This window comes from Microtus pennsylvanicus, chromosome 1 (genome assembly GCF_037038515.1).
Source record: "Microtus pennsylvanicus isolate mMicPen1 chromosome 1, mMicPen1.hap1, whole genome shotgun sequence".
Lineage (NCBI taxonomy): Eukaryota > Metazoa > Chordata > Mammalia > Rodentia > Cricetidae > Microtus > Microtus pennsylvanicus.
This window is the reverse complement of record NC_134579.1, coordinates 71525938-71547811: the sequence shown is the minus strand read 5'-3', so window position 1 is coordinate 71547811 and position 21874 is coordinate 71525938. Positions and strand designations below refer to the sequence as shown.

At 48.5% G+C, this 21874-nt stretch overlaps 1 protein-coding gene across 1 annotated transcript; it reads left to right on the top strand.

Annotated features, from left to right (window-relative positions):
- Positions 1–14241: 14241 nt before the first annotated feature.
- Positions 14242–21521, top strand: Ahsg (alpha 2-HS glycoprotein). The gene is made up of 7 exons (XM_075955868.1): positions 14242–14530; positions 16124–16234; positions 16978–17062; positions 17379–17542; positions 18637–18738; positions 20209–20292; positions 20848–21521. Exons 1-7 carry the CDS (start codon positions 14318–14320, stop codon positions 21136–21138), a joined length of 1050 nt encoding a protein of 349 aa, XP_075811983.1. The 5' UTR covers positions 14242–14317; the 3' UTR covers positions 21139–21521.
- Positions 21522–21874: the final 353 nt, after the last annotated feature.

Genomic DNA, 21874 nt, shown 5'->3' with positions numbered 1-21874 from the left:
ATTTTCTCCCTCCTCTCCTTCTTCGTCTTCCACACACGTTCTTCTCTGGCAGTGTCACCAGCACCTCCCCTGGGTATATATAACCCCGAGCCAGATCCTGGCTCCTTCCTTCAGGACAGGAAAAGCAGGTCCTGTGCCAGCTGGGCTGCTACAGCATGTCACATGAGCTCCGAGAGGTTATCACCCCCACCTTCCCTTTAGTTGTTTATCACAAGAGAAAGCATAAGAATGGAATCAGCTATTAAACATGCTTATTAAATTGGTTAACAATTGCCTTTTCTTGAGGAAAAATAAATAGTGAAAAATTCAGGTCCAATAACCAACATTGGTCTTGTGTGTGTGTGTGTGTGTGTGCGCGCGCGCGCGCACACGCATGTGCGTGTAGGGACAGGGTCACTTAGAATGACTGAATCTAGACAGACCTTGACAAATCTGTATGTTTGGTTCTGTGGTTCTGGGCTTGGCGTCTGGTCTTCATTGGGGCATAACAAAGTGGCTTTGCCCATTTCCAGGGAATCAGGTTTCCTGGTGCTATTCTTCTGTATCCCAAGATGGTCCTCCCCATAAAGAAAAAGCATGTGGGGACCTAAGAAGAGGGACATTCTCTCCCCGGTGAGTATAGATGTTCTTAGTGTGGAGGGAGACTCAGAACTCATCTGACACCGGCGGAGGAGAGCATAGGCTTGGAGACACTGCTGGGCTATCTCTCCCTGACAAGGTGCAGGGCACGAAAATGGGCTAACAGCTGTGGTGAAGTGACCTTACATGTTGGATGGAGAAAACATTACTTGCTCACAGTAAAGGAAGAGAGCGCTGACCTCTCCCCGCCCACTCGGGGTCCCCTGTTCCCCTCCCTTCCTGCTGAGGTTCCCTTACCAATAGCTTTTTCCTGGGCTTGTGTTTGAGGACACATGAATAACAAGCTGACTGTGGGCGTGCATTCCATTGCATCACAAAGTAAATTAGCCTTGAACTGTTAGTTTGGACTGTCTACAAAAGATAATGCAGCTCTCCCCTTGCTACGTGTAGTTTCTGGGTTTCAATGTCCTCAGGAACCATTTCCTGTCTCTTCTGAAATGTGATGTCCCTCAGATGTCTTTAGTTAAATTTCCTATAATCTGCTCCATTCTCAAAGTGTGCTCTAGAGTAGCTGCTATTCATGAGTACACATTACTTAAGAGTCATCTAGTCTGATTATCTTAAATATCACTATAGAACCTTCATCCAACAACAGATGGAAACAGAGGCAGAGACCCACATCGGAGCACTGGACTGAGCTCCCCAGGTCCAGTTGAAGAGTGGAAGGAGTAAGAGTATGAATAAGGAATTCAAGACCATGAAGGGTTCATCCACTGAGACAGTTTGCTTACGCTAATGGGAGCCCACCAACTCCAATTGGCCTGGGAATGAATAAATACGGGATCAAACTAGTCCCTCTGAATGTGATTGACAGTTGGGGCAGACTGAGGGGCCACTGACAGTGGCAATGGGATTTGTCTCTACTACATGTACTGGCTTTTTGGGATCCTATTCTCTTTGGATGTATATCTTGCTCAGCCTAGATGTAGTGGGGAGGGCCTTGGACTTTCCACAAGGCAAGGTGCCTTACCCTTTCTTAGGATTAGAGGAGGGTAGGGTGGGAGGGTGTGTGGAGGGAATGGGAGGATGGGAGGGAGTGGGAATTTGGATTGGTATTTTTTAAAGTAATAAGAAAACAAAGAATGACCTAGTTACACAGGGACAATGTGAGTACCATGCCCTTGTTCAAGGAATCTTTCTCTGTCTCTGGCCACCACGGCTTGTTGCTGAGCATAGCTACCTGTCCCTGCAGAGAGTTGCGCACCCCTCAGCTCTGTGCCTTTCTTTGAAACAATTCTGTTTAAGTATGGAGACTCCTGCCTCTTCGTGAATATCGCCGCTCATCTCAGGACACTTCTCAGTCCCTTCTGCACCCAGGCACTGCTGTCTGATGTGTCGTCATCGGTGACTGCTGCCTGGCTTTAGGGACTATTCCTTTCTATAGGGGACCAAAGCATCGCCCTGGCCACCACTGCCTGATACTTGACACTTGGCTTCCCCTGGGGCCCTGTTTCTTCTCTTTAAAGTACTTCGGTCTACCTTCCGGCATTGCTGCCATCTCTTGGCCATTATTGCCTGCCATGAATACCGCTTTCTCTTGAGGGAACACATCCTGCTTGAGTTCTGCTGCCTGCCATAACCACCATCGCTTGGCTGTGGGCACTGTTGGCTGTAACGAGGCTCTTTCCCACTTCATGGCACAGCTGCCTGCCTCTGGACACCACTGCCTGTCTCTGAACAGTCCACTGCATGTGGCTGGGCATGCTGCCGGGCATGCTGCCTATCCTGAGCCCTGCAGGCCTTTGCCCTAGGCACGATCCTAAAGCTTTGTCTCCTCCAGTTCCAGTTCAGGTCTTGAACCCAAGAGCTTTGTAAAAGGTTTTAAGATAATGCCTCTTTGTTTTCCTTTGTCCCTAGATGGGCAACGAGCACCGAAACAAAGGTGTTGGGACTTCTGAAGCCCTCTGAGACAGTGTCCCTTCAGTTCTTAGAACAGAACTCAAGGATTTGTGTTAGGAAACAAATCTGAGCGACAGGCACTGCTGTACTTCCCCAGGTGTTCACAGAGGCTCCAGGACAAAGCTAAACTTGTTAGTCTAAGGAGACATGTTCTCCTCAAGAAGGGAGCCTCCGGGAGGAGGAACTAAGAATTCTACATCCAGATCCAAGGCAGCAGGGAGAGAGAGAGAGAGAGAGAGAGAGAGAGAGAGAGAGAGAGAGAGAGAGAGAGAGAGCGCACAGAGACAGAGAGAGAGAGACAGAGAGAGACAGAGAGAGAGAAACCTCATAGGCCACCCCCAGCGACACACTTCCTCCAACAAGGCCATACCTACTCCACAAGACCATACCTTCCAATCCCTCCCAAGTAGTATTATTCCCTGGTAACCAAGCATTCAAACATATGAGCCTATGGGGACTATTCTCATTCAAACCACCACAGCTGACCCCTTCCATTAGGTGGTCTGTCCCATCAGTCCCCAGAAAATCATCCATAGCATATACTAGATTGGTAAATGGTCACGTATTGTTTGATCTCTCTGAAAAGCTGGCTCTGGGAATAGGGCTGCACTCCCTCCGCCACTGCAAACCCAGGGAATTTCTTTCAAAATGTCCTTCGACACCCCTTATCTGAAGGTAGGCTGGTCCCCCAAATTCCCGTACTAGAGAAGAGAATAGAGAAAGACAGCAGTGCCCTCGAGTACTCTCAACAGAGGCTCCTAATGTTTGTCCCGTGACATGAAAGGCCCCGTAGTAGGAGGAAGTTGAGCTAGCCATGGCAAGCTCAGCTGCAGGAGGCTCGGCTGTGTAGAGAAAGCTCCCTGGCCTTGCCCCATTGGTTTCTGCTGGATGCTGGGAGCACCCAATGTGACGATGTTGTCTCTATCTGTTGCTATTTGCTTTTTCATTTGGAAGTCTTAACACCAGAAAAGTTGGTCTGTCTGGGACCCTGTAGCCATCCAAAGCTCCAGCTGCTGTTTTGGTTCCCAGGGCTTCCCCAGTTGGTTCTGTTGCTGGTGTGAGGATTTGATCTGGTGCTCTACTATGTTTTTGTGGCTTGCTGTTTTATTATTTTACGCCCGCTTGCTGTGTACTTAATAAACTCAAACTCAGTCCTATGACCGGAGATTTGGCTGTCTATTGTCTATAAAGAACAGACAAAGCAGAGGCCCCAGAGCCCAGAAGACATCTAGCTGTCTATGCCACTGTCCCACCAGGGGAGAAAGCTCAAATCTTGACGAGTCACAGGACAAGAAAAAGCCCCCAATGTTTGTTGAATAAGTGAAGTTGAATAATTGTGCGAATCAAATGGAGAGAACCAAATGCAAATGGCTTGTCATTTGTCACAAGTCGTAGTACGAGAAACGGTGGCATTTCCATCGGCTTCAGAGAAACAGGACTTGAAATGTAAACACTAGGACAGAGGTGTTGAAAATAGGGACGGTAAGATTGTTTTCTAAAGAAAACTGCCTTTCTGTCCTTTTTCATGGAGTCTCTTGGGATGACTTCAGGCACTGTGTAAGTGCTGACTGGTGCACTGTTCTCTGGGTCACTCCAGGTTCCTGTATGGGAAAAGCATCGCGTTGGCATGAGTTGTGTCGGTGTGGGGTAGAGGATACAGACTTTGGTCAAAGTTCTCCCACTATCACTTAGCTGCTGTGCCAGTCCCCACCCAGAACCATCACCCACGGCAGAATCCGAAACAACAAGTCAGAGCATGGGGCTCGTGACTGCCGGTCTATGCGTGACCCATTTTTTTTTGATACTTATTTTTTATAGTGCCAGGGACAGGACACACGACACATAACTCTATAACTGAGATATACTCCTAGTTCTTATGTCATTATTTTTAATTTTTATTTCAGTCACCATATTTTTCACTAAGAATGTGTTGGTGGGCTGGAGAGGTGGCTCAGTGGTTCAGTGCATTTGCTGCTCTTCCAGAGGACCTGGATCAGTTCCCAGGACCATGTCAGGTGACTTACAACCACCTGGAACTCCAGTTCAAGGGGATCTAATACCTCTGGCCTCTAATTCACATATTTAGAAAAAAAACAAAAAAGAGGTCAGATGATGGTGGCACACACCTTTAATCTCAGCACTCGGGAGGCAGAGTCAGGAGGAAGACTGTGAGTTCGAGACCCAGGCCAGGCAGGACTACAGGGCTAGTTTCAGGACAGCTAGGGCTGTTACACAGAGAAACCCTATCTCAAAAAGACCAAAATGATGATGATGATGATGATGATAGTAATCATCATCATAAATAATGTTTTTTTAAAAAAATCCATTGGGAGCACTTTAAAACAGTGCTCCCCCTGTTAGCACTTATTTCAGAGATGACTTTGAATAACATGGTCAGACATTTGATAGCATAGTTGATTTATTAGTTGGGCAAGGAGCTGGCAGATACCACCTGGAAGAAAGGACTAAAAATTATCCCTCAAAAAGCCAGCTGAGCATGGGGGATCCAATCTGTGAGTAACTCAGGCAGACCTCCACTTGTCCAAACCCTGCCCCCTCATTCTCCTCCCCTCTCCTGCGGCTCCTGGCTGGAAATGAGCCTCCTCTTTTCTGTGGATGCCTGCAGCTCTCAGCTCCTTTCACGCCCTGCTTGAGCTGGATGGGAGTCCTACCTGCTTCGCGCAGCCCGGTGCAAATGAAAAACTCAGGTTCCCTTATTAGAAAAGAGAATGTTTAAAATTTCAAGCCATCTAAAATGCAGTGCTCCACTGAGCACAGATTGCTGAAGTGTGGAGAGACTTGGAGCCCAAGAGCGGGCAGCCAGCTGGGAAGCCAGACCAGACCGCACTTGTCTATGCCAAGGGAAAACCGAGAGTACCACCAGGCAAACCATCTTTCAGGAGCATCTTGGAAGCCCTCCCGGGGAGGTCCGAAGGTGCCTTGTTTCTGGGCTCCAGCATTATATGCCCACTTCTCTGGCCTCCTGAGTTGCCACCAGCCATTCGCACCGGGTGCACACAGTCTTGAGCCCTGCCTTGCTGGCTCTCTGGGATAGGAAACCAATTGTTTTCTTATAAAACCACCATCTCCATTTTGTCTTCGGATTCCTCCGTTGCCGGAAGTTACCAACACAAGGCCTCTTTGGGACAGCACGGATACAAAAACAAAGCGCATATATAATGCCCCTCACTGTTGCCTCTTACATCCCTCCTGTGCTGTCGGTAATAGAGATGGTACCTGCCAGGAGCATTAAGTGTACTTCTTATTTAATGCTATAAACCCATTTATTCACTACTGCAATCACTCCTTTTACAGACGAGTAAGCTGAGACTCCGAGTGTGAGCAGCTTGTCCCGAAGGGGATAAAACCCAAAGAGCCTTTTAGGCATTGCCTACCCTGCTTCTGATGTGGGATATATAAAGGCAAAGGGCCACCTCTGCCTTTAGTGTTCTCCACATATTCTCTGTGTACTCTCCATACTGGAGCATTGGGACTATTAAGACCTATCTATTGGTAGCCAACACGGTGCGAGGCTTCACAGTGACCACTCTGCTAACGTGATCTCACAAAGTCCTTGGGTTATCTTTTCTAGCCCGGCTTTAGTACCATGTTTAACTCATGGAGAAACTGGAGCTTAGAAAGACTTAATCTCTCTAATGGACAAATAATGGAGAAGGGTTTAGATTTTGGTGTGCCTTTTGACTCCTTATGGAGGCCTGGAGTCATGCTCAGCGGCCCAAGGCCATGCCTCCCACACAGCTAACATCTCTCCATCCAACTTGCCCTCACTGCTCCCGCCACCGCCTGGGTCTCTGTAAGAATCTAGGTCCTGAGGTTCAGCCTGTCCCTTAGGCCATCAGATGGCTAGACTTCTGGTTGTACAATCTCAGCACACAGAAATGTTGCCCCGGCCCTGTGATCTGCACCTTCACTACGAGCTGTCCTGTTGCTGTTCAGTGTTTGATAAGAACACATGCCACAGAGATGGCCCACCCCCTAGATGCAGTCAAGAGATCAGACAGCAAGAACAAAACTGCTATCAGCTTTGCTAGATTTAGGACCAATGGGAGGCTTCCTCCACCTTACTATGCCCGCATTGGCGTCTATCTTTTACCTGTCTGTGTTCAAGAAGCCTAATCAAGGCAATGCATATGGAGAAATGTCTAGGTTTTGACTTCATTGTTAACCCTTTTAAACATCCAGATAAACTTCTGGGCACCAGGAGAAATCCTTCTGGAATGGCGATAGACCAGTTTCCATTGATTAATCATTGAACAATACATTTCTAAAGACGCAAGCCATGACTGCTAGGCTGTGTGACTGATCGATTCATAACCACAAGATGACTTATCTCGCTGCTCAGCCGTTGGCGTCAGTCTTGCCAATTGATTGCCAGCAATTAGATTGCCTCAGCACAGATTTAAGTGAGCAGCAAATGAAGGAGGAGAGAATGGAGCCTGGAAAGGGGAGCAGGTTATAGCCCGGATGTTCTAGAGCCCAATGCAGAGAGCTGGCATTGAATATGTGTACCTGCAGCGGGAGAAAATGTGAGAGCCCTGGTGAGGTTTGAAATCAGGCTGGTGGAAAGGAAAAGCTCCCTCACAACTAGAGTGAGGAAACAAGAGAAAGTGTTGCCAGAGAGGAGAGTAAGTTCCTGCATCTGGACATTCTCCAGCAGACTCCAGACACCAGAGGGAATTCCTGGGTGGGAGGCTTTTCTGTCCCTCTGTGCCAGGTATGAGGCCTGCTGTGTGGTTACAAGGCTGAGTGAGAGGGAGAACTCTACCCACTCTAGGCTGTGTTCTTCTGGGTTACAGGCCGAGGGCAGGAACCTGTTCTCTATGTCCTCGCTATATGCAACAGAGAGCCATGCTGTCAAGCATGTGGCAAAGGAACACAAGTAGAAAGGGATCACACTTTCCAGCTGTGTTTCCTTGGCACAGAGCACAGACAAGTGCAAGAAAAAGCTCTGGAGTTAGTAAGTGTGTGTCCAGAGACTGTCCCCTACAGCGAGCAGAATCTTATGTCAACTCAATGATGAAGAGACCCATGGCAACCTCAACTATCCACAGGATGGATTATTGTATGTCCAAACTCAACAAGGTGTCATGAGTTACTTGGTGTCGGTGCCCCTAGATAACCTCGAGGGGCAAGGCCATGGATCTTCTGGAAGTCTTTATGTCCAGCAAGCACATTGCACGGCTCGTTCACACCTCTCTCCTGGTAAAGAGTGACACTCACCTTGAAGATGGCAAAGGGTGATGAAGAAGCCAGCAGGGGAGGTGGGTGTGATGCTCTTCACTGACTAGAAAGTCTTCCCTGGAAAACGTGTAACTAGAAACAGTGTAATCATTTACCTCTTGTTTACCTTCTCACCCACAGTTGAGACCATGTCAATGCCACCCAAGTCATCACTGAAGTTTGTAGAGGCTGGTTTTTTTTTTTTCAGAAAAAAAATGATTCCTAAGAATTGTTTAACTAACTCAAATTATGCAGGTAAACTCAACCTCTTTTCCAATGTTAACCAAACTTCTTACACTTTTATAGTCCTGTAGCCTCACAATAGCCCAAAAGTCAAGCTAAGAAGTTGCTAGCGGATCCCTAGTGACCAAGAGTCAAGTTCTAGCTTCTGTTGGGATCTCCAGCCTTCTGGCTAGGGGTTACTAGAGAAGCAATATGAGTGGACTAAATCCAGGTTCTGCTCTCCTGATGTGTTGGCAAGATCAGGTTCTAAAACCTCCTTGAGTCTTTGCTTCTTCCACTGTAAAGAAGAGAGGGTGGGAACAGTGCAGCCCTCCTGCTGTAGAGAAAGGAGGATGAAGAAAGTGTGGAATATATACACATTAGAGTACTACTCAGCGGGAAAAAACAACGACTTCTTGAATTTTGCATGCAAATGGATGGAAATAGAAAACACTATCCTGAGTGAGGTAACCCAGACCCAAAAGGAGGAACATGGGATGTACTCACTCATAATTGGTTTTTAGCCATAAATATAGGACATTGAGCCTATAATTCACGATCCTAGAGAAGCTAAATGAGAAGGTGAACCCAAAGAAAAGCATACAGATATCCTCCTGGATATTGGAAGTAGACAAGATTGCTGGGCAAAAATTGGGAACTGGGGGTGGGGTGGGATGGGGGAAAGGGGAGATGGGGAGACACAAGTGAGAAGGGGAGATAGGGACAGCTTGGGGGAATGGGATGGTTGGATAATGGAAGGATGGATATGGGAGCAGGGAGGTATATGGTGGACAATGAGGGCTGCTGAGAAGCCAAGGACAATGGCACTGAGTTTTGACCCTACTGCATGTACTGGCTTTGTGGGAGCCTAGCCGGTTTGGGTGCTCACCTTCCTAGACCTGGATAAAGGGGGGAGGACCTTGGACTGCCCACAGGGCAGGGAACCCTGACTGCTCTTTGGACTGGAGAGGAAGGGGGAGGGGTATGGGGCGTGGGGAGGGGGAGGGAAAAGGGAGGCGGGGAGGAGGTGGAAATTTTTAATAAAAAAAAATTTAATAAAAAAAATTTTAATTATGAGTGAGTACATCCCATGTTCCTCTTTTTGGGTCTGGCTTACCTCACTCAGGATAGTGTTTTCTATTTCCGTCCATTTGCATGCAAAATTCAAGAAGTCATTGTTTTTTCTGCTGAGTAGTACTCTAATATGTATATATTCCATACTTTCTTCATCCATTCTTCCATCGAAGGGCATCTAGGTTGTTTCCCGGTTCTGGCTATTACAAACAATGCTGCTATGAACATAGTTGAGCATATACTTTTGTTGTATGACAGAGCATCTCTTGGGTATATTCCCAAGAGTGGTATTGCTGGGTCCAGAGGTAGGTTGATCCCGAATTTCCTGAGAAACCGCCACACTGCTTTCCAAAGTGGTTGCACAAGTTTGCATTTCCACCAGCAACGAATGAGTGTACTCCTTTCTCTACAACCTCTTCAGCAAAGGCTATCATTGGTGTTCCTTGAGCCTATAATTCGTGATCCTAGAGAAGCTAAATAAGAAGGTGAACCCAAAGAAAAACATATAGTCATCCTCCTGGATATTAACCTTCATCAGGCAATGAAAAGAGACAGAGACAGAGTCCCACATTGGAGCACCGGACAGAAACCCCAAGGTCCAAATCAGGAGCAGAAGGACAGAGAGCACGAGCAAGGAACTCAGGACCGCGAGGGGTGCACCCACACACTGAGACAATGGGGATGTTCTATCGGGAACTCACCAAGGCCAGCTGGCCTGGGTCTGAAAAAGCATGGGATAAAACCGGACTCACTGAACATAGCGGACAATGAAGACTGCTGAGAAGTCAAGAACAATGGCACTGGATTGATGGAGGAAGGTCATTGGTTAAAAAATAAAGAAACTGCTTGGCCCTCATAGGTTAAAACATAGGTGGGTGGAATAAGCAGAACACAATGCTGGGAGGAAGAGGAAGTGAGCTCAGAGGCCATGCTCCCCTCTCCCGGGCAGACACTATGAAGCTCCGACCCAGGATGGACATAGGCTAGAATCTTCCCGGTAAGCGCACCTTGGGGTACTACACACATTATTAGAAATGGGCTAGTCCAGGTGCAAGAGTTAGCCGAGAAGAAGCTAGATATAATGGGCCAAGCAGTGTTTAAAAGAATACAGTTTGTGTGTTGTTATTTCTGGTATAAAGCTAGCCGTGCGGGAGCCAGGCAGGACGAAAAGCAGGCCCACAGCTCCTACAACACTGGGTTTTGATCCTACTGCACGTACTGGCTTTGCGGGAGCCTAGACTGTTTGGATGTTCACCTTACTAGACCTGGAAGGAAGTGGGTGGTCCTTGGACTCCCCATAGGGCAGGGAACCCTGACTGTTCTTAGCGCTGACAAGAGAGGGGGAGTTGATTGGGGGAGGGGGAGGGAAATGGGAGGCGGTGGTGGGGAGGAGACAGAAATATTTAATAAATAAATAAATAATATAAAAAATAAAATAAGTTAAGACTTTTGCCCCCCCCCCCACCAAAAAAAAGAAAATAAAACAGGCTGGGGCGGTGGGGAGGTGGCCCAGCAGGTAGAGGCAGATTCCTGGGACCTACATGACGGAAGGAGAGAACCAGCCCCTGCAAGCTGTCCCCCGATCTCCACATCCACATTGTGACACTCGCCTTCCCCTCTCAGAACAAGAAATAAATAAAATGTAATGAAAAAAATTTTTAATAAAAAAATAAAAGAAAGAAAGGTGGGTAGGAACAGTGCAGCTCTCCTGCATCTCCTAGACAAGGAATGCGAGGATGCTGGCTCCCTGTGGAGGTGAGATTGCAGCCTCAGCAGCCACACACCTCATTTCTTTGACTCTAAACTGGTTTTCGATTTTTGTGGGAGCAGCCCATAGTGGAAGGCCTTCCTCTGGGCGAAAGAGAACGGAAGATTTCCGTCATTTTTCTGGGGTCACATACAACCAATAGCATGAATCATGGTGTTCCTGCGGCTCGGCTCAGCAGCTCAAATGATAAAGACAGCAGCAGTGGTGGCGGCAGTGACAATGTCCCTTGAAACAGAAGAAAGAAGAGAGATCTGTTGAGATCCAAAGAATTCTCTTGCTGTTCTGTGTGTATATCCTGCCTCTTCACTCAGGCCAGTCAGAGAAAGAGCCTATTGCTCAGAACTGAATGGGGAGCAACCTCAGGGGTAGCACCTCCTTAAACCTGGCACCTTCATGTCTTCCTTGCCTCACCTCAGTCTGGCCCTTCTCTTTCCTTGCATGTCCTCATGGAACCTTCTTTTGGATGGAGAGCTCCAGAACCAGTGTGATCACTAGGACCGGGTCACTGCCTTTCATCTTTCTGCCTCTATGGTCAGGCCCACGCCTTCCCTCTGTGGTGCCTGGCACTGAGCGTAAAGGGTTCTTCAGATAAGTGGGCAGTGTCTTAAAGGGCAACTGGTGCAGAATTAGCTTCCCAAGATAGCTGGTGCACCCTGGGAGAAAGGCTGACTGGCATCCTGTTGGTTGATGTTTTCTGCCGGAGAATTAGAACCCACTCTCACGCCACAGACTAACGGCGCTAACAGCATGATGGCTTCATGCCATCATCTACGGTTTCTAGGAGTCCAGTGCGATGAGAGAGAGCCTTCAGGACACGTGATGTCTTCTCCTCCCTCTGTGTCCTGGCACCTAACTTCACAGATAGTAGAAACCCGCCCCCACCAAATATTTGGTCTTTGAACATAGGAGAGAAGGAACAGCAGGATTATCAGAAGTTAGGTGCCTGGTTTCACGGGGCTTTGGCCTCTTAGGAACCAGAAAGGGCAGAGTCAAGTGGCTGAGCTGTTACTAACCCAACACTGAAGCTTCTTCTTCTCCATGGCAGCCAGTCAGTCTTCTGGCTTTTGCTGGCGTGTACACATTCATGCTCTGGTTTGTGAGGAGCTGTAATTCTAACAATCACCCAGCACCCCCCCTCATTCTCTCTCTCTCTCTCTCTCTCTCTCTCTCTCTCTCTCTCTCTCTCTCTCTCTCTCTCCCTGTCCACTACCCTGCTGCCACTTTAGGAATTTCAATCCTGAGACTTGGACCCGTTTCCCTCAGCAAACTTTACTACACCGCATTGTATTTACTGTGCACACAGAGCATCGTTGCCCCATGGAGACAGGAGTGCTCAGGGGGGGATGTACAGGCGTCATTAAAATACCACAGTCACACAACGTGCTCGCATGTCTTCCTTTCCAGCATGCTTTTAAGTCTCTTTAACAGCGTGGAGCAGCATTCATCGTTGATGGCGTGGAGCAATATTCATGTCACAATGCTAAATGGAAGAAATAAACGGCCACATATTCTAATTGATCTAGGAAAAGAGGCATGTGGTTAAGAACGACTTCCGCCTCCTTTCACTGCATCTCTGGGTGACAGGGAGTCAACTGTTATCTTAGGCTATCAACAGTGTTACTTTAGGGTACATGGCCACCTTGTCTTTTTTTTTTCATGCAAAATCTTCTTCTGATAGGATTTAGACCTCCTCCCAGGCATTAGGTGCAGTGCTGGTAGATGCCCCTGAGAGGCTGGCACCAGAACCTTGGAGGGACTGTGACTTCGGGGGTGTCCAGACAGATGGGCACCAACATTGTTAGTGAGAACTCCCCATTCCCCATATGGACACAGCAGCCTCATTCCTCCAGGTTTAAATGGGGAATTGAGAGAAAGCCCGAACGACTCTCATGGCTGGGATAGGGAGCCCTAGCAAGTTGCAGCTGACAGGAGGGCTGTCTTGCTGTGGGTCAAAGCAGAGATAAAGAGCGTACTGCTCACAGGTAGAGACTCCAGGCTAATGATGGTGCAGATTACCTGTCAAAGGGTTCCAGAATAGGCCTCTTACAGAGCAAGCAGAGGTGTACATCCCTTTCCACCTTTGATTTACGAGGCACTTCCGTACATTGTCCCTTTCCACTTCAGGCTTATTCTAACCCCAGTGGGGAACAAGTGCCCCTAACCAAAATGGGTTTCTATCCACAGGTCTGAAAATCGTCTCTGAGAGTTAGGACCCCTCCCCAAGAGAAGCCGCAGTCCCCGTTCAGTTCTGCACCTGTGTGCACAGCCTGAAGCAAATGTAAAAGGAGCCATCGCAGCCACCGTCGCTGCCCTGTTACCCTCCCTCACTGCCCAGTCTGTCCCCTACAAGTTGATGCCATTAGGATTTCCTTCGGGAGTTTTCTCTTTCTCTTCTTTTGTAAAAAGTACTTTCCTCCTGCTTGAAGCCACATTAACTCACAGGACAAATCCAGCCCAACACGATGATGAAATGGTCTCCGTGGAATGGCTTCTTTGCTCTGGGTCCTTGCACAACACTTCTGAAACGTGTCACTGTCCTGCCCACACTCCCTAAAGGTCATGTCTGGGCTGTCAAAAGCCTCAGATACACTATCATCGCCCTGCGGCTGCATAGAACGTAGGGCAGACGAGTGTGTTCATAACTGCCCTTTCCTGGGATGCTGGAGGCCACTCCAGAGCTGTGTCACATGAGGGGCTCACAGTAGTCCGGAACCCCACTGCACTGCACGTGTGCTCTGCCTGGGACCAGAGTGCTGCTGCTGCCAAACAGCCACTCAGAAATCACAAAGCAGGGCCTACCTGTACTGTTCCCTGGAAGGCTGGGTGGTGAGGTCTGCAGGAAGAAGTGGGGGAGGGGAATCCATACAGCATGTTGGTCATATCCCTCCCTGTCATAAGAACTCTTTCCTCTCATCCTCATTCTTCTTACCAAAGACCCTGTCATCTCCTATGGCTCCCTGTACCTTTGCTACATATGTGGACCTTATTCTCCCTCCAGGATGCTTCTTGCAGGGGACCAATTGCCACCATTCTAGACTTATCGGATTGTTACAGTTTGTCCTCTCCCTCCTGGGTGTCACAGCATTCTCATATTCGGGTAGAGGACCCTCCCTCTGCTGCCACCCCAGCTGCACCCTGGGCCGGCCATGTCCACTTCATCCCTCAGCGGCCTCCTGTCTCTGCTGTTATCTCTGTGCTCCAGGCAGACTTTGGACCATCTTCCCCCACAGCAGCATTGACTTTGGCAGACTTACTGGGGATGGCTGATGTCCTAACCTATTTGCTTTTCCAGAGCAAACTTGCAGGGATTTGGAATCAGAACAAAATTCGTCCCACGCCCTTATGCAATTCCTTCGGCAGGCGCTATCAGATAAATAAAGCCACCTGCCCCCCTCCATTGGTCTAGCTCTCCGAGCTGATTATTTGGGCTAGTCCTGATATCTACCCATCTTCTAGAGCCTCTCTGGGGCAGCCATGAAGTCCTTGGTCCTGCTCCTTTGTTTAGCTCAGCTCTGGGGCTGTCAATCAGCTCCACATGCTATGGGACTGGGCTTTAGAGAAGTGGCCTGTGATGACCCAGATGCAGAGCAAGCAGCTTTGACGGCCGTGGACTACCTCAATCAACATCTTCAACACGGGTTCAAGCACACCTTGAATCAGGTTGACAAAGTCAAGGTGTGGCCTCGGGTAAGTGAGCCTTTCGCCACTGGGCTGCAAGAATCTGTTTGGGCTACAACCCAGTGCCTCAAAGGCTAGCATCTCCCAGACAGATAAAAGTGTCACAGAGACTGGTCTCTTCCCAGAAGCAGGACAGGGGAAGGGGACAGCAGGAGAGGCCCCTTCGGTACTGTAGTCATGAATCTCACAGAGGTTGCTCCACGAGGGAAGAAGAAGGGACTCAATGGTAGTTCACAGACCACAGGTAGAAGGTGGGACTTGCTGGGAAAACTTGGGCTCCTATTTGCCGACCTGGAAATCGCTTGTCTTTCTTGGCTTCTGTTTGTCTCTGGTGAAAACTGGAAGTGGCGTTTGGCCAGTGCTTAAGTGTGACAGCCATTTGAACATAGATCATTTCGTTAAAACCCCCCCTTTCCCCCATTCCAGCCTGTGTGGTAGCCACGCTGTTGTGCAACAGATGTCAGATGCTATGGGCACTAGTGGGTTGAAATCATAAACTCTCCAATATTTGTCTGCTTTTGACAAAGTCGGAACTTCCATAGGATTCAGCTTAACCTAAAAATGGGAAAGACATGTTTGTGTCACAAGAGACTTGGGATTTAGGAGGGAAAATAACCATCAGAATACCCAAATGGAGGAACAATATCCAGTATGACTGAAGAGCAGCTGATTTGAGACTAGGGTTTTTGCGAGAGAACTTTAAGGACACTGCATAATTTTAAGAGCACACAGGCGTAATGACCAGATTATTAGTATTATGATTAACACACAGTATACATATTGGAGGGAAAGCCACAAGAGAGCATGGTGCGCTAAATACAGAGGTTGAGGGCTGCTTTCTTTGGGACTCCCAAGTAGAGCAGGAAGCTCTATGTCATCAGGGAATTGTTTGAGCTATCCCTGCGTATAAAGCTTGGTGCTTCTTCTCCTGGTGGTGCTGAGGTCTCAGGCGGAGCTGAAGTGAGAGGTCAGCCAAGCCAGGCTGAGATTGTATAAAATTTGGTACATTTCAAGATGTGAAAAGAGGGATAGATGAACAGACAGGGTAACTGAACAACCTCATGGGGTCCTGCAGTTTTCCCAGATTGCTTCCACACTAGTGATGACAGCTTCCTGGCCTCAGAATAAAGAGGCAGGAAGCAGGAACTCACTATACATCCAAGGCCTGATGAGCTAGACAATAGGAAAAGCCAAGAGAATTCTCTAAGGAAAAGAAAACCGAAAGGAGAAGAGGAAGAGCATGGACAACTAGAGAGAAGAAAGAATGGGGGAGAATGAGGGCTAGAAAAGACATAGCAAGATAATAAACTGTTCAAAATAAAAAGGAGGCCCCAGAGCCTCTGTAAAAGAGAGCTCCGAATAAGAACGGGGGCTTGCATAGCCATCCAAGCCCCCCACCTTCTGGCCCCCATTTCACACCTGCTCCATCTGTGAAAGACAAAAAACCAAAGACACAGTGCAGAGACAGAAGGGGTTGAGACCGGTGGGGCCTCTTCTCACTACCCCCAAAGTTCACTCTCCCCCAAGCTCTACCAGGGCTTCACACGGGCTGACACACTGGATGGTCCAGAAGTCGCTCACCTCTTCCTTCCGTCTTCACAGCGGCCCTTCGGGGAAGTGTTTGAGTTGGAATTAGACACGCTGGAGACCACCTGCCATGTCCTGGACCCCACTCCCCTGGCCAATTGTTCTGTGAGGCAGCTGGTCGATCATGTGAGTGCCAGTTTATGGGTCCTACCTTATGGTGGGTGGGTGGGGCCTGGTCACCACGGTCCAGCAAAGAGCAGCTGGGCCTTATCCAACTCATGGCAGCTATCTTGGTGAGCCAGAGTGCAATTTTTTCCCTTTTTTTTAATGAATAAATTTTTTAAATACAATCTTTTCTCATTTTACATAGCTATCCCCATTCCCACTCCCTCGCCTTCTCCCTCCCTACCCTCCCCCATCCCACCCCCTACCCACGCTTCAGAGAGGGTAAGGCTTCCCATGGGGAGTCAACAACGTCTGATACTTCACTTCCAGCAAGGCAAGACCAAGGCCCTCCCCCCTGTATCTAGGCTGAGCAAGGTATCCCTCCAAAGAGAATGGGCTCCAAGATGCCAGTTCAAGCATTAGGGATAAACCCTGGTCCCACTGCCCGTGCTCACTGGACTGGCAGCAGGGGAACCTTCATAGGATCAAACTAGGCTCACTGAATGTGGGGGACACTTGTGAGACTTCTGTGGTGTGTGAGGACAGAACACAGTTTCTAAAACTGCTCTTGGGTGGCACCTGCCCTGAGGCCAATTTTCACAACCCTTGAGCTGTCTTTTTGAAGCCCTCCCTGAAAGCAGCTTATCGTAAGATCCCTGGAGGCGACCTTGGGCGGGTTACCTCCCACAGCCCTGCCAGGATGCTATCTAGGTGAGCAGCCAAGACATAAGGCTCCTGGGCATCAGCACGGGTTTCTTTTCTAGGCGGTGGAGGGAGACTGTGACTTCCACGTTCTGAAACAAGACGGCCAGTTCACTGTGATGCACGCCCAGTGCCACTCCAATCCAGGTCAGATGATTCTCCTGCTTATTTTTATCTTGTGGAATGAGAAAGGAATCAATAATTTCATACTCAAGTAGGCCTCACTTCATTGGCGAGGATTTCCAGTCTTAAAGTTTTAACACGGTTTTTACTAACAGAGCTCGTTCCCATGGGTGGACATCGTCCCTCATGGCGATGACTTGGTGAAGCTTCACGCAGCGGCTCTAAGGTTTAGGGAAAAGGCGGATTGTAGCCAGAGCATGAGTAGCTCTCTCTAAATAAGCCAACAGTGGTGTGTGCCTTGGACAATGACGGTTAAGACCCCATTCGTCTTTCTGCCCAGACTCTGCAGAGGACGTGCGAAAGGTGTGCCCAAATTGTGCACTGCTGGCTTCGTTCAATGACTCCAGCGTGGTGAACACTGTCAACGCTGCCCTGAATGCCTTCAATGCACAGAACAACGGAAGCTATTTTAAACTGGTGGAGGTTTCCCGGGCTCAAAATACGGTAAAACCCTAAGACTCTTTTGATAGACTTGGGCAATTTGGTGACCCTTGGGGAGTGTTTGGGGGTGAAAAACCAGAAGACAAGGGGATATTAGTTGAAAAGGCTGTCAAGGGGTCTCCTAGGCCTGTGCAGAACCCTTAAGGCTCAGCAACACTGTCCCAGAGAGCCACTTCAACCTCAGTCAGACACAAAGTAGCAGTTAGGCAGCAACCTGGTGTCCCCGCCTGTGCTTAACACTTAACACCAGGGCTCTGGGTTCAGACATAGTAAATTCACTGGATGCTACACACTCACCACCCCACCAGTAACATCCGCTGTAGACTGGAAATCAACATGGGAAATGGTATGGGCCTACTCATACTGACAGGCAGATAATGGGAGGTTCTCAGTCTACCCTTCAAGGCCAGAGATGTGGGGCTGGGAGGGGACCAGCCAGTTGTACAACAAAGGTTAACTATTTGCATGCAACAGAATTGTGGTGTTTAAGAAACCTGGCAATTCATTAGCAAGCCAGGATATACTTGCAAACACATTAATGTAGGTGGGAAATCGGTAATTCCTAGAAAATACCCGTCCCATACTACATCACGTAACAGATGTGCTGTGCTTGCAAGGTTCCAAGCAGTACGAGGAAGGAAGCCACGGGCAATGCCTTCCATTCCTCCATCTGGTTTGCTTCTCCCTTGATCCTGGTGTATGAAATTGGGGTGGGGCCATTTCTTTATTTCCCCCTCCAATCAGGAACGATGCAAACACTGGGTTCGGATGGTTGAGGGACTAAATAAGAGATGCTGGGTTCCCATCCCTGCCTGTCTAAAGTTGGCCCTTTGGCTTCCTGTTTCCTCTCTAAAAATTTACCTCTGCCCTGAACGATGGACAATGAAGCCTTGGCAATCCTTTGAGAAGACTCAACTCCTTTCTCCGCAGCCCAAACTCCTCAACTGCCCTGGGCCACATACATGGTCTGTGTGCTTTGTGTTCTTTCAAGCTACACCAGACCATGGTCTCCCTCCCCCTCCCTCCTGCCAACCTCTCCTTGCCCCTCTCAATTCCTGATTATCTAACCTCACACGCCTCTGCATTTTTATTCTCAGCCTCCCCCAGTTTCTACTTTTGTGGAGTTTGTGGTGGCTGCTACCGACTGCACTGCTCAAGGGGCCACGGATCCAGCCAAGTGTAACCTGCTGCCAGAAAAGGTGAGTGGGTCATACCCTGGGGCTCTTGCCACCTGGCCAGAACAAAGCATCACTTTGCAGTTTACATCTTGTAGCTGAAGGAAGAAAGTTTTTTTTTTTAAAAAAAAAAGTGCAACAATGTCCACTTGTAAAACTGGAGAAATGGCGGATAAAGCATGCACTTCTGTTTATCTAGAAGACCCAAGGTCAATTCCCAGCATTCACGGCAGGTGGCTCACCTTTAGTCCCAGCTTTGACCCGTCTGGCCTTTGCAGGCACCTGCACACATGCAAACAATCACAAACACACACACACACACACACACACACACACACACACACACACACACACACACACAGAACACATAATTAAAATTGATCAAATCAAATCCTAATTTTTAAAAAAATGTCCACTTACTCACTTGTTATAGAACTGGACCAGGTCTTTCTCTGGCGCCTCCCCTCCCCTCTTAAGTGTAGTCGGCAAACTATCTCACGTACGAGAAGCGCATGAAGTATGATGGGAGACAGTGGTCAGTTCCCAAGGCTGTCTGGTGCGTGTGGCTGCTGGGTGTACAGATGCTGGCAGCCTGAGTCGCAGATTTCCTAGATGTGCCTCTGACGCTTGAAAGTCTTGAGGGTTTGAGTCTCCATCTGTGGGGATTTAGTGCAAAGAGAGTGTCCGAAGTGTTTGACCAAATTACACCTGTAAAGATGATGTGTCGTCGATAACTAACGGTGGGACACAGAGATGGGACCCCAGTGCTCGGTGAGAGCCACTGAAGAAGGGGGGCACATAGGTGAACTGTGACGGATATGGACAGATGTGAGAAAAACATCTGTAGAGTAATTGGAAGACACAGGGCACCAAAGTCATGTGCAAAATGACTTCACGTCATAGTTGAAGTTGTATTTGGCAGAATTTATTTCAAAATAAAACACCACATCTGCATTAGCAGAGGCTCTCTGTGTGTCAGCATGGCCTCAAGCATTACAGGCACATGTTCTCGCTCGCGTAGCATTTCTGTGTATTCAATGCTAGCTGGAGGATTGCATACCATATGTTTTATAAGCAGAGACCAGAAGTGTCATTTGAAGCAAAGGTAGGGTTTATTAAGGGAGATATGAGGTTTTTAAAGAAACCAATAGCTTAGATTTAAGTGAATATGTATATGGGGGGGTGAGAAAGAGAGAGAGAGAGGGAGAGAAGGAAAGAGAGAGAGAAAGAGAGAGAGAGGGAGAGAAGGAAAGAGAGAGAGAGAGAGAGAGAGAGAGAGAGAGAGAGAGAGAGAGAACTAACTGGCTTTCATTACTTAGGACATGGGTGTGGCTTCTCAAGAGAGAGTTGCTCAGAAATTATAAACTTCAAAGGGGCAAATTTAGAAGAAAAGAATTAGAAACTTAAGTTCCTTCGCTTCAAAATTTCATAATTGAAACTGGGAGAGAACCATTTCTATATCACTTAAAATAACTTCTTTCTTTCTGGGGACAGCAATATGGCTTCTGCAAGGCAAGTCTTGTCAAAAAGCTTGTTGATGAAGAGCTTTCAGTGGCCTGCAAAGTTTTCCAAAAACAGGTAACTTCATGGATCCCCTTAAGGCTTCTGCCGTGGGTTAGGAGGAATGGGACCCTAGCTGCCCTGTCCTAAGCCTCAAAGTGGGAGGGCTCATTGACGGGGGAAGCGTGTTCCCGTTGGGTCCTTCTGTCTCACCCTCTGGTGGCTACAGGGGAGAAGAGTCCTCATGTGTAGCTGGCAAAGCCACCTTGTTATGTGTAAAAGGTGGGAATGCTTTTCCTATTTCCAGAGACCAAGTGGGCTGCTCTGCCTGGCAGCTCCTGGGTGCTCCCGGGAAAGGGTGAAGGTTCTCTGTGGGTGGGGTACGTGTAAATAGGACTGTGTTTGTTGAAGTCTATGGGGACTGCAGTAATACTAGAGAGACTGGAGCCCCATAGGCCAGTTACCTCTTCCCGTGAGGATCCTCAGTATTTTACCAGTTCTCTTTAATTATGTTCTCCCCAACTCACGATCATTACTGGGAGGAAATAGAGAGGGGCGCATCCCAGACCTGCCTGGGAGGAGGAAACAATCTTACGTAAGAAAATGGTCCTCTCTCTCCTCGTGTCCCTGCAGCCACAGCCAGCCAGTCCTGCACCCGCAGTGGACCAAGCTGCACCCCCAGCCCCACCAGATAACGCACCAGCATCTCTGGTGGTGGCCGTTCCTCCAGGCCCTCCAGTCCACCGAACCCACCATGACCGAACCCACCATGACCTGCGCCATGCCTTCTCACCTGTGGCCTCCGTGGAGTCGGCCTCAGGAGAGGTTGTTAACCTGCCTAAGGTGGTCCACTCTGGCCCCGCAGGTGCTGCTGATCCAGCAGTCCGCCCGTGCCCAGGCAGGGTGAGACACTTCCGTATCTAGGCTAGGCTCAGTGAAGTAAGGTTTCGGTAGAGAGGACATAGCCGCTATTTTGTCCAAGGCTGGACACGAGGCTGGGAGCTTGTCCCCTGACAAAACAAGTGCCACCTCACAGCTTGAATCCCAGTGCTCTTCATTCCTCAGAGAACAGGGGCAGAGAGGGGATGGCCATGGTTGATGAAAGGCTCAAGACCAGCAGCAGCATGGCCACTGTTGTGAGGACAAATGTCTGCCACTGTTTCTCTGCCTTCTTGCTGACCTCATGGAAAATGGTTGCAACTGTGACTTGGAAAGGTGCTCTTGCCAATCTTATATATACCCATGAATAAAAGTGCCCGAAGGACCTTTCTTAAATAGGAAGGTTCTGAGGCAAACCGTGGTCTTGATCGTTGTCTACCTCCTTCCAGTACTCTTGGGTATGGTGTCAGGTCAACAAGTGCACCAGTGTTGCTTTACCAAGCTATGTGAGAACAGACGCAGAAGAGAAACAGGAGAAAAATCTGCTGGGTTGCGATAATTAGGAAGTTTGAGACCAAGGTGTGCTTGAGGCCTATAGGAGATGACCATTTCCTCATGAGAAAACAATTCTGTTCACTGTCGGAGGACCAAAAACATTCTTAAAAGTGGGCCCAGTGCCTACACTTTGGAAAGACTGAGTTGACTTTTTCTAGCTCTCAGGTAAGGAGAGATTGATTGGTGATTAACATAGGAACCTCACTTTCATTGGATTTGTTCATTA

Excerpts from the sequence above, each read along its gene's own strand:
- Ahsg (XM_075955868.1), top strand. The coding sequence starts at position 14,318 with ATGAAGTCCTTGGTCCTGCTCCTTTGTTTAGCTCAGCTCTGGGGCTGT. Across the intron at positions 14,531-16,123 it reads AAGTCAAGGTGTGGCCTCGG|CGGCCCTTCGGGGAAGTGTT; the intron begins GTAAGTGAGCCT and ends CCGTCTTCACAG. Across the intron at positions 17,063-17,378 it reads CCAGTGCCACTCCAATCCAG|ACTCTGCAGAGGACGTGCGA; the intron begins GTCAGATGATTC and ends CTTTCTGCCCAG.